The sequence below is a fragment of the Plecotus auritus genome (genome assembly GCF_963455305.1).
Source record: "Plecotus auritus genome assembly, chromosome: 6".
Classification (NCBI taxonomy): Eukaryota; Metazoa; Chordata; class Mammalia; order Chiroptera; family Vespertilionidae; genus Plecotus; species Plecotus auritus.
In genome coordinates this window covers 61,317,203-61,331,886 of record NC_137773.1, presented here as the reverse complement: position 1 = coordinate 61,331,886, position 14,684 = coordinate 61,317,203, and the positions used below count along the sequence as shown (strand labels likewise).

General features: G+C 43.3%; 1 protein-coding gene across 15 annotated transcripts in view; it reads right to left on the bottom strand.

Annotated features, from left to right (window-relative positions):
- The window catches only part of TRIM2 (tripartite motif containing 2), a 127,507-nt gene that overhangs the window by 25,267 nt on the left and 87,556 nt on the right, over nt 1–14,684 (bottom strand). For 8 of the 15 annotated variants that reach the window (XM_080673056.1, XM_080673058.1, XM_080673065.1 and 5 more), the window contains 4 exons: nt 14,472–14,653; nt 10,819–11,056; nt 2,413–2,564; nt 589–769 (listed from right to left, as the gene is read on the bottom strand). In XM_080673056.1, coding sequence (XP_080529182.1) covers nt 589–769; nt 2,413–2,564; nt 10,819–11,056; nt 14,472–14,605 — 705 coding nt within the window. In that variant the 5' untranslated portion in view covers nt 14,606–14,653. Of the gene's footprint in view, nt 1–588; nt 770–2,412; nt 2,565–10,818; nt 11,057–14,471; nt 14,657–14,684 lie in introns of all 15 variants that reach the window. The other 7 variants (XM_080673067.1, XM_080673057.1, XM_080673066.1 and 4 more) reach the window with 1 other exon arrangement.

Genomic DNA, 14,684 nt, shown 5'->3' with positions numbered 1-14,684 from the left:
GAGCAGAACCGTCACCACCCAGAGCTTAGCAAACAGATGACCAAGCTTGACATCTGAAAAATTCATTATTCAGTATCTTCCCTTCATGTCCAAAGCTCCCCTGTCACTTCTTAAAGGAACAGAACCGGAGGAATGAAAACGCATTCCCGCTTGAAACTCAGAAGCTTTTCATGCCCCGCTTTGTGATCCACATGCAGAGTTAAACAAAGGCTGCAGGCAGGGCTCACTCTGAAGCAGACTAACAGGTTGGTGTGGGTGAGAGAGCAATTAAGAGACTATTAGACATTATAATTAAGGAAGGAAAACAATCCGGTTTAACCCTAAATCCTGAACGCATTACTTCATATTCAACCTTGCCTTGTGTCAAATTATAAATTGGGGACTTAAAGTCACAGATTTAGAGTTTTGCTGAAAACGAAGGAGAAAAAAAGCTGGATATGCCATTAAATGAAAACTACTCTTTACTGTGCAACAGTGACACCTAGGGACCCACTGGCGCCCCCTTTGCACTGCAGTCAGCCAGTGCCATGAAGTGCCCCAGACATCACGTCTCTTCCAGGATATCAGTAAGGACAGCTGGAGTCTTACTTTGTGTTTGAGGCCATAGTTGACCTCCAGTTCCATAAGCAGCACACTCTTGCGCACATTTAAAGTTTTCTGGAGCTCATCAAAGGTGGAATGGATGTCATCCACGATGCTGGCCTTCTGATTAGTTAACTGATGAATGATTTCTGAGATGAACTGAAGAGCAGAATCTATTTCTGGGAGCCTAGAGGAACAGTTGTTAAAGATCATGGTTATTTAACATCAACCCAGAAATAGTAAAAACAACAACTGTATTTTGTCAAGAAACATTCTATATGCCTCTGATCGTCTTTAAGAAGTAATAACTGAAGAACAAAATGAATAAGACATAATTACAGCCTTTGAAAGAGACTTTGAGGGTCCATGTTTATTTCAATTTACCACAGTCAAATACTTTAAAAAATATATTTTTTATTGATTTCAGAGAGGAAGGGAGAGAGACAAATACATCAATGATGAGACAGAATCATTGATTGGTGCCTCCTACACACCCCACACTGGGGACTGAGCCTGCAACCTGGGCATGTGCCCTGATGGGGAATTGAACCCCGACCTCCTGGTTCTTAGGACAATGCTCAACCACGCTGGCTGGGCCAGTCATCTACTTTTAATAATGGACGATACTTTGAAGCTCTCTGGATCCCATCTTTTCCTCACACTCTAAACCAGGTTTTCTCAATCTTGACTGTTTATATTTTGAGCCAGAGAATTTTTTGTTACAGAGGACTGTGCTGTGTGCATTACAGATGTTTAACAGCATCCGGTCCTCTACCAGATGCCAATAGCACCCCCCCCACACACACACACATAGTTGTGACACTAAATTGAGTCTACACATTGCTAAATGTCCCTAGTGTGTGTGTGTGTGTGTGTGTGTGTGTGTGTACGCACGTGAATAATTATCAATGGCTGAGACCCACTCTTCTAAACGTAGCTGGATCTTTTTTCTCAGTCACGTGAAAAACTTATCCAAACTCAGAGTTCCTGGGATCTTCTTGCAAGTTTCCAAGTTCTTTTAATTAGTATAGAACAGTGGTTGGCAAACTGCGGCTCGCGAGCCACATGCGGCTCTTTGGCCCCTTGAGTGTGGCTCTTCCACAAAATACCACGGCCTGGGCAAGTCTATTTTGAAGAAGTGGCATTAGAAGAAGTTTAAGTTTAAAAAATTTGGCTCTCAAAAGAAATTTCAATCGTTGTACTGTTGATATTTGGCTCTGTTGACTAATGAGTTTGCTGACCACTGGTATAGAATAACCACACTTTTTTCAGTACAACTGTTGGTGAAGAGATTTTCTTTCAGCTGGCTATTTATTTCCTTTCTTTGTTCTTTCTCATGCATCACACAGCTACTCTGTTCCTTCGATTCCATGCCAAAAAAAAAAAAAAAAGTCCTGAACGCAGGGAAACATAAAGAAAATGGAGCAATCACTGCTCAGTACCATTTTGCTGGGCTGCAGCAGAGAACAGCCAGTCACAGGCAACACAGTGGGCCTGTAAGTGTGTCAAGAACAGCAGATAAGAAAGCCTGGCTTCAGAGAGCCTGGTTTCATGCGCGAATTTTAGAGATCCCCTGAGACCACTTTCCTCAAGTATATTTTATTCATAATCACACGAAGGCACTAAAACAAAAATGCCACCACTCATAACATAAGGGGGAATTTTACCAAAGGCCAGGGGATGACTCTCCACTCACTAGTTTATGACTACAGACCCATGATCAGAGAATTTGTTTAGGTGACATGAACCTACCATCCTCCTGAGACAAGAGACCCTGAGGCCAAGCCTGACCCCGGCGGCCCGGTGGGAGCCTGGGGGAGATGTGCGTACCTTTTGTTGACAGCGTCCAACTGGACCTGGAGTGAGGCCTTGTGCTGCTCCACCACGTCCTTGAGGGGCACGGTGGGGTGTTCCGCGTGCTCCCCCTCAGTGCACTCCCGACACATGGCGGTCTCACAAGACTGGCAGTAAAAGTCCATCACCTGCGGGTGACACAAGAACAATTCCAGGACCAGTGCCGCTGAGGAAGTGCTTACCAGGCGTTCCCCCAGTGAAGCCTCACAGCCGCCCCAGGATGTCGGCAATGTTAAGTCCAGCTTCACGGCAGGCAAGGGAAGGTGAGCTTTTATGTGCCACGTCTCAAACGGAGGCGGGTCGGACTCCAAAGCTGCTGCTCTGGTCACAAAACCAGCTTTTCTGTGACCACCCCACTAGGCCGAACAGGGGAGGGCTGTGGCACTCGAACCTCTGGTCTCAGGACCCCTTTACGCTCTTTATAAATGATCGAGGACTGCAAAGCGCTTTAGTTTACGTGCGTTGTATCTATAGATAGTTATCACTTTAATATTGAAACATAAAAAGGTTAAATATTTATTTATTAAAAGCCATGACAAGCCCATTAAATAGTAACATGAATAATATAATTTATAAAAAAATGACTATATTTTGTAAGACAAAAAGCTATGAGAAGAATGGCATTCCTCTCTCTGTGTCCCTTCGTCTCCCTTCCACTCTTTCTAAGAATCAATGGGGGGAGGGGAGGAAAAATCAATGGAAAAATATCCTCGGGTGAGGATTAACAGACAAAAAAAGAATGGCATTCACCTGAAACCTATATAATTTTATTAACCAATGTCACCCTAATAAATTAATAAATAAATAAAGTGTGTCCCCAGGAAAAAAATAAAATAAACTACTATAGTCCTTGTACAATTTCATCCAAATTCTTTAGAATTGTATCACTTGCTGATAAAAGGCAGGTCAATGGGACGACAGGTTAGTAACCAGAAAACAGATCCGCTATTCATCAACCATTGCCATGCCAAGAAGGGTGGAGTCAGATGATACTTGCACTGTCCCTTCCAGGGGATGTGAGCCGGGCGGACATTGAAGCCCAAATAGCATAGAGTTGTATCGATGGTTACGCCACAGATGCAGAGTTGCTGAAAGAATACATAGCAAAGCAGGTGTGGCAGCCTGAACAAAGGCCCCCCCAAAGATGTCTACCTCCTAATCCCCGGAACCTGTTAATGGGTTTACCTTCTATGGCAAAATGGACTTGCAGATGTGAATTAAGTTAAGGATATGGAGATGGGGCGATTATGCTGGTTATCCAGGTGGGCCCAGTGCAGTGGTCGGCAAACTCATTAGTCAACAGAGCAGCAAACCGCGGCTCGCGAGCCGCAGTTTGCCAACCACTGGCCCAGTGTAATCAAAAGAGTCCTTGTAAGAGGGAGGCGGGAGGGTCAAAGACAGTGTAGGAGATGAGACAACAGAAACAAGAGATTGGAGTGATTTGAGGAACAGGTCACAAGCTAAGGGAATGCAGGCAGCCTAGAAGCTAAAAAAAAAAAAAAAAAAAAAAATGCAGGGAAATGGATTCTCTATTGAAGCCCGAAGCTTCAGAAGGAACACAGCCCTACCTACATTTTGATTTTAGACTTCTGAACTCCCAAACTGTAAGAGAATAAATTTGTGTTAAGTCACACACACAACATTGTTTTCCATTTTTGTAAATCCCTTCAGTGTCTGGCTTAATAGCAGAAAGCTGGGCTCTCATATCTGCTTCTGCATTCAATCTGTTTTGATAGCAGACATCGTATGGTCTGGAAAATACCAACATAGACTGAGAAAATGAGAGTGAAAAAGGCAAATAATATCTTAATATTATATAAATACAGTTTTGACCTTGTGGACACCCCTGAAGGGTCTTGGGACCCCTGAGGATGCCTGGACCACACTGAGAACTGCTGCTCTTTGGAGAAGAGGTGAGCTGCACTGAGCAGTTTGCATCCTGGCTTCACCACTTATGTCAATTCACTGTGTCTCAGTGTTTTCCTCTGTCAAATGGAGACAATAGTAACCTACTTCATAGGGGTGCTGTGAGGAGTCAGTAGATTGATATGCACAAAGAAGTCAGATCTTGCCGGGCGCTGGCACAAAGTAAGTTTTTAATAATGATGTCATCTGCTTACCTGAAAATAAAACCACCTTATCCTAATTCAGGGGTCCTCAAACTTTTTAAACAGGGGGCCAGTTCACTGTCCCTCAGACCGTTGGAGGGCCGGACTATAGTTTAAAAAAAACAAACTATGAACAAATTCCTATGCGCACTGCGGGCCCGGGACGAGTTGGCTGCTAAGCAGGACAGGCAGCGGCACCCGGCGGGCCGGATAAATGTCCTCGGCGGGCCGCATGTGGCCCGCGGGCCGTAGTTTGAAGACCCCTGTGACCTAATTGTTATGAATCTCAGTAACAGTATAACATAAAGCCTGAAAGTTAGTTTCCTTGTGAAGACAGTCCCCTTATTCTCTCAGCTGAAAATATTTTCCTCCAATTTGGAATTCTCAAAGCATTTGGGGGTGGCGGGGTGATCTTCTGGAAGTGTAACACACATACAGAAAATGGCACAAGTCCCAAGACGGGTGGATGGATTTTCACAAAGTGAATGCACCCACCAAACTAAAAAGCTTCTGCACAGCAAAAGAAACCACCATCCAAATGAAAAGGGATCCCACTGTTTGGAAGACCATATTTGCCAATGATACATCTGATAAGGGGTTAATTTCCAAAATATATAAAGAATTCATACAGCTCAACAAAAAGAAGACAAATAACCCAATTTAATAAATGGGCACAGGACCTGAATAGGCACTTCTCCAAAGAAGACATACAGATGGCCAATAGACATATGAAAAAATGCTCAACATCACTGATCATCAGAGAGGTGCAAATTAAAACTGCAATGAGGTATTACTTCACACCTGTCAGAATGGCTACCATCAACAAATCAGCAAATGACAAGTGCTGGCGAGGATGTGGAGAAAAGGTAACCCTAGTACACTGCTGGTGGGAATGCAGACTGATGCAGCCACTATGGAAAATAGTATGGAATTTACTCAGAAAATTAAAAATGGAACTACCATTTGACCCAGCGATCCCACTTCTAGGAATATATCATAAGAAGCCCAAAACACCAAATAGGAAGAATATACGCACCCCTATGCTCATAGCGGCATTATTTACAATAGCTAAGATCTGGAAACAGCCCAAGTGCCCATCAGTAGATGAGTGGATAAAAAGCTGTGGTACATGTACACAATCAAATACTATGCAGCTGTAAAAAAGAAGGATTTCTTACCCTTTGTGACGGCATGGATGGAACTGGAAAATATTGTGCTGAGTGAAATAAGCCAGTCAGAGAAAGATAAGTATCACATGATCTCACTCATATGTGGAATCTAATAAACATAATAAGCTGATCAACAACAGGTCCAGAGGCATGAATGGACTGGAACAGACTGATATATTTCAAAGCCAGGGGAGATGGGAAGAGATTAACCAAAGAATTTATGTACATATATGCATAGCCAATGGATACAGACAATAGAGTGGTGAAGGCCTAGGGCAGTGGTTGGCAAACTCATTAGTCAACAGAGTGGCAAACCATGGCGGCTCACGAGCCACAGTTTGCCGACCGCTGGCCTAGGGTGGGGCAGGGGCTGGGAGGAGGGGAGAAAGGGGAGAAAAGTTGGGCGACATCTGTAATACTGTCAACAATAAAAAACTAAAAAATATTTTAAAAAGGAATGAAGTTCTGATATATGCTATAATATAGATAAATCTTGAAACATTATGATAAGTGCTAGAAGCCAGACTAAAAAAAGCTACATATTATATGTAAGATTCCATTTATATCAAGTGTCCATATAGGCAAATCCAGAGAGAGACAGACACAGACTGGTGGTTGCCAGAGGTTAGGGGCTGGTGGTGGGAGTAAATAACTGGCTGCTTAATGGGTATAGAGTTTCTTTTCGGGGTAACAAAAAGGATCTGGAACTAGTGGCGATGTTTGCATAAGCTCTTTGAATATACTAAAAGCCACTGAATTATAGACTTTAAAATGATTAAAATGTGAATTTTGTGTGTGAATTTTACCTCAATTTAAAAAATGTTTGACTGCTTTGAAGAGACAGCAGCAGGCCTGGGTTACTTCCCTGATTCAGTATCCTCCGTGTTTCTTGGGAGCAAATCATTTTGAAGTGTCAACAACTGGTCATTCTCAAATGCCTGTGCTTGGGTTCTGACAGCTTTGACTCAGGCTGAGAGTTAATTGCGGGAGGTGTGAGACTCGGCTGAGCTCATCCATCTTGAGTGCCATGATGCCAGTGCTCCAGGGATGGGTGGGCCAGAGGCCAGGATGAGCTTACTGCTGTTGACAGATAGTCACCATTTGTGTTCATCAAAAGAGAAGATGACCAGGGCCACTCGCATTACTAACTGCTGGAATGTGCTCAGGGCCATGCCGCCAACCCTGAGGCTTCTAGCAGTGGGGACTTGTAACTGGCAGGGCATGAGGATTTCTCCTTTGCACCTCTTAACATTCTCGCCAGCATGGCCTAAGCAAGCGAAAATAGGGTTTAATGATCATTCGTGTTCTAGGACTGCAAGGCATGAGCTCAAGTGCTGCTTTATGGGCAAGGAACCTCTTAAATCACTGACCGCCAGCCCCATTTTTCTTTGTAATTTGGACAATGCCGGCGTGGCAGTTTAATTAGAAGACAGATTGTGTCACAGCACTTAAAGTAAATGACAGGCTTTCATCCACATGTGCTGATCAGCACCAGGCAGTTTATGACAGCAACATCCTGCTTTATTGTTAATTACCGGGTTTTATTAACCTTCCGACGCTTGAGATGTTTTTAAAGATTTACCCATGGCAGTTAACTGCAGCAATTTATCTGTAATATCGCATGCATTTGGCTTGAATATGCAATGAGGCCCCGCTTCAAAGCAGCAGCAGCAAACTCCTACAGTCTACAATGAAACAACAGAATGAGTGAAGACATGCAGCTAATTTTCCAAGGCCTCTTGCTGGTTCATAAATCTTAGGATTCCTGAGGAATCATAATGACCCAGCATTGAGAAAGTGCTCAAAACATAAAGAGCTTCCTTTACTCTAAGGAGGGTCCAGCTCTTTAAACAGATTTCATCTTTAGTGTGATTTGATGTGATGCATTTGGTAGAAAGTCAAGTTTTAGCCTAAAAGAATTTTTTACTTTTGCTGAAATTAGCATCTCTGAGAGAGTTTCTGCTTAGTAGCCTGTGGCAACCAAGGGTCTCTACTGTGAGGCATGCTCAGGAAATCCATCTTTAGGAATTCTTTTCTATTTGTCCTTCCGGCACTAACAACGTATTTCTCTTTCCAAAGTTTCTCTAAGATCGATAGTGTCATTTTGTAAAAATTTCAGAGTAATTTTAAAGTCTACCTCTGGCTCAGATGGCGTGGCTCAGTGGTTGAGCGCTGACCTATGAACCAGGAGGTCATGGTTTGACTCCCAGTCAGGGCACATGGCATGAGTTGCTGGCTTGATCCCCAGTGTGGGGTATGCAGGAGGCAGCGAGTCGATGATTCTCTCTCATCATTGATGTTTCTATCTCTCTCTACCTCTCCCTTCCTCTCTGAAATCAATAAAAATAAAAAAGAGTCAACCTGCTTCTGTTGGTCGCACCACTGCTTACACAGGCACCCAAGCTAGACACCTGGGAGTCATGCTGACCTCGCCAATCCAGCCAGCCGATCAACTCTGGCACAGCCCACTTCTCCAATCTTTTAAAAAATATATATATATTTTTTTATATAAAAAGAGGTAATCCACCATGTACCTCTTACTTTGGTACCCAAAAAGCTCAGCGTGCTCTTTCCTCCAGGCAGAGCTAGCTTTTACGTCAATTGGACTTGTGACTGAAACTGTTCAAATCTGTTTCTTCATCTATACAACGAAGGTAGCTAACACCTACTTTGCAAAGTGGTGTGTAGGAGACCGAGCACAGTGTCTGGCACACTCGTTCAACAAATAGGTACCGACTGACTTCTGAGAGACTAACTATACAAATGGACAATGGTCAGACCATGTATAAAAATAGACCTCTGACCCACAACCTGCCCAGGACACTGACTCCATATCTATAATAAACAGCCCAGGAAGTCAGCCTGCTATAAGTCAGATTTGCAGGAAGTCCGACTGCTATCTCTAGAAACAATCCAAAAAGCTAAACAAAAACTTTGGTAACAATTGGCCCCAAATGGCTAGGACTTGATTACTGATAACTTCCCTAATTTTTGTCTCTACTCCCAGCTTAGGACCAATCAGAGAAAGCCAAATATGAACCCCTAACCAATCACATAGGTGCCCCCTTCAAGTTGGCCCACCTCCAGCTTCCCCATGCCAATAGCCTCACATCAGGGCACACCTGAAGCCTTCCCTTTTTCCCACGACTGGGCGTTCCACTCCTCTGCCTGCCTTTGAATCTCTGCCAAAACACAAGTGATGGTGGCTGACTCCTTGTCTGAGCAAATTCGGAATGCATAGCCTTTGCTTGTTTTCATCGGGTTGGTCTCCGCTGATTTCCATACTTCTATGTAGAAGATACTGTTCTCAGTGCTAGAGGGATGATGGTGAGCCTGGTCCCTGCCCTCCTGCAGCTCACTTTCTGAAAGGGAGCTCAGCAAATGCACGGATGAAGGCATGCCAAGCGTGGTGAATGTCAGGAAGGAAATCAAGAAGTGATGTGATGCTGAAACCGGTTTGGCTCAGTGGATAGAGCGTCGGCCTGCAGACTGAAGGGTCCCAGGTTCGATTCTGGTCAAGGGCACGTACCTTGGTTGTGGGCACATCCCCAGTAGGAGGTGTGCAGGAGGCAGCTGATGGATGTTTCTCTCTCATCGATGTTTCTAACTCTCTATCCCTCTCCCTTCCTCTCTGTAAGATATCAATAAAATATATTAAAAAAAAAAAAAGAAGTGATGTGATGGCTGGCAACTGGGTGTCAGAGGTGGAGCCGTAGTGCAGTTGGAGAAGACTGCTCTGTGTAGGAGAAATTTGAGCTGGCGCATGAAGGATGAGAATGAGCTAGCCACATCAAGAGAGAGCAAAAACCATTCCAGGCATAAGAAATAGAGAGCAGCCAGGCCCCAAGGTGGGAAACCACTTGGCAAGTCCTAGGCCAGTGAGGCTGTAGCAATAATGAGCAGAGAGAGTGGTACAAGATAAGGCAAATAAACACTAGTTATGGCTAATAATAAGTGCTTTGCTCAAACAATCTCTTGTTGCCTTAGTGGTTTTATTATACCTGAGCCTTATATTGTAAGCAGTTTCAAGCACTTTTGATGTGGTCATCATATATAAAAAAAAAAAACTAAAGTTATTAATTGGAAAGAATTTTAATGGCTAACATTTGTCAAGAGCATACTCTATGTTTTATATGACTTACACATTTAATTCTCCCAATTATACTATTATTATTTCCTTTTGTAGAAGAGGAATTGAGACACAGAGGTTAGCTTGCCAAAACTAACCCAGAGGTAAGTTGAAGTGCGGGATTTGAACCAGGCACTCTGACTCCAAAACCAGTGCTCTTAGCCACCACGCAATGCCACCTCTTCGGGTCACATAGCCATTGTGAATCAATTACTGATGATACATGCAGGTCCCCCTGAGTTTATAACAGCACTGTGCTTCCTAATAGTAGCAAATATGCTTGGAATTCATAATCTATTATCAAGGACTCACGTATCTTCAAATTCTATTTATTACTAAGGAGTAGGGTCTAATGAGGCATGAGAAAAATTTCCCTCACAAGAAAAATAAAGAAATGTAATTCACGTTTTCCTAAATATCCTCAATTTGCAGAACTTATCTATTATTAAGTGTTTATTTATTTATTTTTATTGATTTCAGAAAGGAAGGGAGAGGGAGAGAGAGATAGAAACATCAATGATGAGAGAGAACCACAGACTGGCTGCCTCCTGCACAACCCCCACCAGGGATCCGCTGCAACCCGGGCATGTGCCCTTGACTGGAAACGAACCCAGGACCCTTCAGTCCTCAGCCGACGCTCTATCCACTGAGCCAAACCAGGTACGGGTATTATTAAGTCTTTATCCATAATTTATTACACAGATATTATGTGGGTCAACGTATGCCCAGCTTGCAAATAGTCACAGGCTAGCTCTCCTGGGGAAACCACCAACCTGTGCTCAAAAAGCACAATGAAGTTTGATTTTATTATTTAAATAAATTGGGTCAGAGAAAGGAAGCAGGCAAAATAGTCTGAGGGCTGGGAAAAAATCTTTTTTAATTACTCCTTTTCCAGGTGGAGTTGTTTTCATGTAGAGCCTCTAAGTGCCCAACGCCGACCCCCATCAAGCAGGCATGCTGCTGGGCAGCCACTTACATTCCCATCGTGGTTTGGGCAAGAGAGGGGCTTTCCGGCAGCCACTGCGGTGACCGTCTCCAGGATGGAGGACTCCTCAACGTTGCTGCCTGGCGTTCGCTGCAGCACGTCCATCAGGTTCGTGATGAAGAAGTTGTTCTGGAGTGCGGCCACCCCCTTCTCGGGCAGGATGGAGGTCTGGCGGCACACTGGGCAGGAGAGGGTTAAGCTGTGGGCGGGAATATAGTTCTGCAGGCACCTGTGGTAGAATCAGAAGCAGAAGCCAGGGCTGTCAGCACAGTGGGGCTCTTGGAATGGAACCGCCACTTCTCACAGATACCACACATATTCTCAGCAACTATACAGGCCACATTGCAGAAACTGCCTTTGTCACTCCCTTTACTAGAAGGATATTTTAGAAACCAAGAGCTAACCCTGAGAAGCTCTTATTGGCCCTGTCCATGAGAAAAATAATGCCATTGACTTTGGCAGTGTTTTCCAGAGCCTTGGTCTGTGGAGAGGCAGCATTGCCCTCACCAGGGAGCTTGGGAGAAATGCAGAACCTTAGGTCTCACTCCAGGCCTAACGTGTCAGATCCCAGGCAATTTGCATACACATTAAGGTTGAGAAGCTTTGTCTAGAATAGCTAGTCTGAGGTTCATGGACTTTTACATTTGGGAGAAACATGTCACATTTTTTTGTTGTTGCTGTTGAAACTCTTTTTATGTACAAAACCATAAGCAGATCTCTGCTGTTAAAAACACATCCAGCCCTAACCAGTTTGGCTCAGTGGATAGAGCGTTGGCCTGCAGACTGAAGGGTCCCAGGTTCGATTCCGGTCAAGGGCATGTACCTTGGCTGCGGGCACATCCCCAGTAGGAGATGTGCAGGAGGCAGCTGATGGATGTTTCTCTCTCATCGATGTTTCTAACTCTCTATCCCTCTCCCTTCCTCTCTGTAAAAAATCAATAAAATATTAAGAAACAAACAAACACATCCAGCCCTGGCCAGTGTGATTCAGTTGGGTGAGGGTCCAAAAGGTCCCATGCACCAAAAGGTCACAGTTTCAATTCCTGGTCAGGGTACAATGCCTGGGCTGCAGGCTCGATCTCTAGGAGGCAGCTGACCCATGTTTCTCTCTCAATATTGATGTTTCCCTCTTTCTCTCCCTCTCCTTCCTCTCTCTCCAAAAATCAATAAAAATGTTTTTAAAACAACAACAACAAAACATCCAAGTGGAAGTGTTCTTTTGAAGCAGGAATGGGATACCCAGCCTCACACGAGCTTGATCTCTTCTTGCCTCTCCTCAACAGGCATCGACTTAATTCATTTAATTAGCGAAATGTATTGCTAATAATGACCAACATATATGCTAACCACTGAATTCAAAGTACTTCCAACAACCCTACGAAGTAGGTACTATTGGGATCACCTTCAGACATATGACAAAATGCAGGCAGAGAGGCTGAGTTACTTGCCCAAGGGACTTAGGTGGTCAGGGGCAGAGCAGGAATTCGAACCAAGGCCATTTGGTACCAGGATCTAAACTCTAAATAATTACACTGCGCGTTTTCCAGTTTCTCGGCCAAACAGAATTGGAAAAACAATGCTTTCGCCCATATTCTTATGTTACAGATGAGGAAACGGACATCAAGGAGGTTAAGTGCCTTCCTTATGTCACAGAGGTAGCCGGGGCTGAATCCATTAGCAGAACTGAAACAGCTTTGGTTAAGGTCACTAATGATATCTAAATCCAGGAAACACATTTCAATCTTTTCTTACTAGATTTCTTAGAAGCACTCATCAAGCTTGACCACTATGCTCCCCCCGCTCACCCCTTTTCTTTGAAACTTCATCTTCCCTTGGCTTATGACACCACACTCAGCTGGCTCTCCTGTCTGCTTTATTTTTCTGCTAAGTCAGTACAGTTTGGAGTTAATCCAGACTCCGCTGGAAGCACTTTTCTTTCCCTGGGATATTATACCCACGTGCCTGCCTAAAGCATAACACTCCCACGTTTCTATTTCTTCCCACAGGTTTCTCCTCTGAGCCCCAGGTCTGTACACATCCATCTTCTTCACATTTACTCTTAGAGGTCTCACAGGTTCTAAAACTCATCATGTCCCAAACCAAACCTGTGATCGTCCCCCACGCTGTGCCTTCTTCCTATAACAGCACCTCTATCTCATACAGATGGGCTGGGCTAGACCTAGCCCAGGCTCAGAGCAGAATGGGGCTTCTCACCTGTCAGAACAAGGAAATGGGAACCGAACAACAGACCAGTGGGACTGAACACTGGGGAATGGGGCAGCTTTGCCGAGCTCAGCCCGAGTGGCTCTCAGCGCTGTATAGAAAGAGCCCCGGTATGGCAACTGCACCAAATCAAATAATGATCTTACCACATGAGCCCAGGGACACAGGGACAATTAGCTGGTATTCATGTTTTAGCTATACCTATTGAGTGAAGAGGAAAAAAATCACTCTCCATTTAGCCATTTTGGAATATGAATTACAAAGTACTTAAGCCGAAGTATAAAATGAATAAAATAAAAGGTATTTGGTGCCCCATATACCATCACTAAAACAGACAAACAAAAACCCTATATCCACACATTACACACAAAACCCCAAAACAGCCCACAGCAAAGAAAGCAAAGCAAACAAGCAAAAAACCATAACTTCCAATAACAAATCCACCTCTCCCTCCATCCATCACCACCAAGGATGTGATTATTCTGTTGCAATTGAGACCCTCCAAAGTAAATCAACTCAAAGCATGCTCAATCAGTTAACAAATCTGTTAAATTGGATGTAGATGTAATTAGCATTGATTTGAAGCCATTGGAAATAACAATTTTCTGTTCTATAACAGAAAGCAAAGTATTCTAGTTATGTATATTAAATAGTAATAGCAACTGTATTTAACAAACTGCTATAAAATATAATTACCATATTCATATTTGTTTTTAAGAAAAAATATACAGCCTTATTAGGGAAATACTTAAATTAGGCCACTAATCTTTATGCTTACTTGCTTATGTGGGAAGTTGGACACGGGGTGAATGAGTATTCTGATAAATGATTAACTCAGTGGAAAGAAACACTCAAGTAAGATAACTAAGAAAGTATATTTTACAAATAGCAAATTGTATATCCAGATAATTTATAATTATTACATATATAGCTTTTTCCTTCATCTGAAATAGCATAATGTTCAAATGTGCCATTAGTATGTGTCTTCTGAATTATGTTTGGAAGGAGGCTCTCTCCTTTTAACTAGCCCCTCATATATGCAGATATTTTTACCTGATTGTTATATGGGAGGACATGATAGATTTTTAATTGTCTCTAAGATCCTTTGTGAGGGAACTGTGGTTGGCAAAAATTGTTTCACAAAGAACAAAGGGAAAATTTAAATTAAATTTTAAAAAAAACTTCCAATAATTAATGCTCCATCTCCTGTGGAAATGAATGAACAGCTACTAGATCATTATTATTTTTTGCCCCACTTGTAATAAAGAAAATTATTGGCAACTCATGATTATGTTTCTAGATTTATATCAGAAGCACAAAAGATTTATTGTCTCCTATAGGTAACTGGAGAATTCTGGAAAGAACCCTCGGTAGAAAGTCGGTCTGTCAAACTCCCTTCTCCACGCACAAAGGAGGCTTACCTCTCGCAGAACGTGTGCAGACAGGGGAGAACCTTGGGGTTCTTGTACCGCTCCAGGCATATACTGCAAATCAGAAACTGCTTGTCAATCTGGCGCACCACAGGACTTGGGATGTTGGTGGCTTCACTGGCCATCCTAGACCACTGACATGGGGGGCCAGCTGTCTTTGACCCTGCACACTGCTGCTGTCAGACAGAAAAACCAAAATGGAAA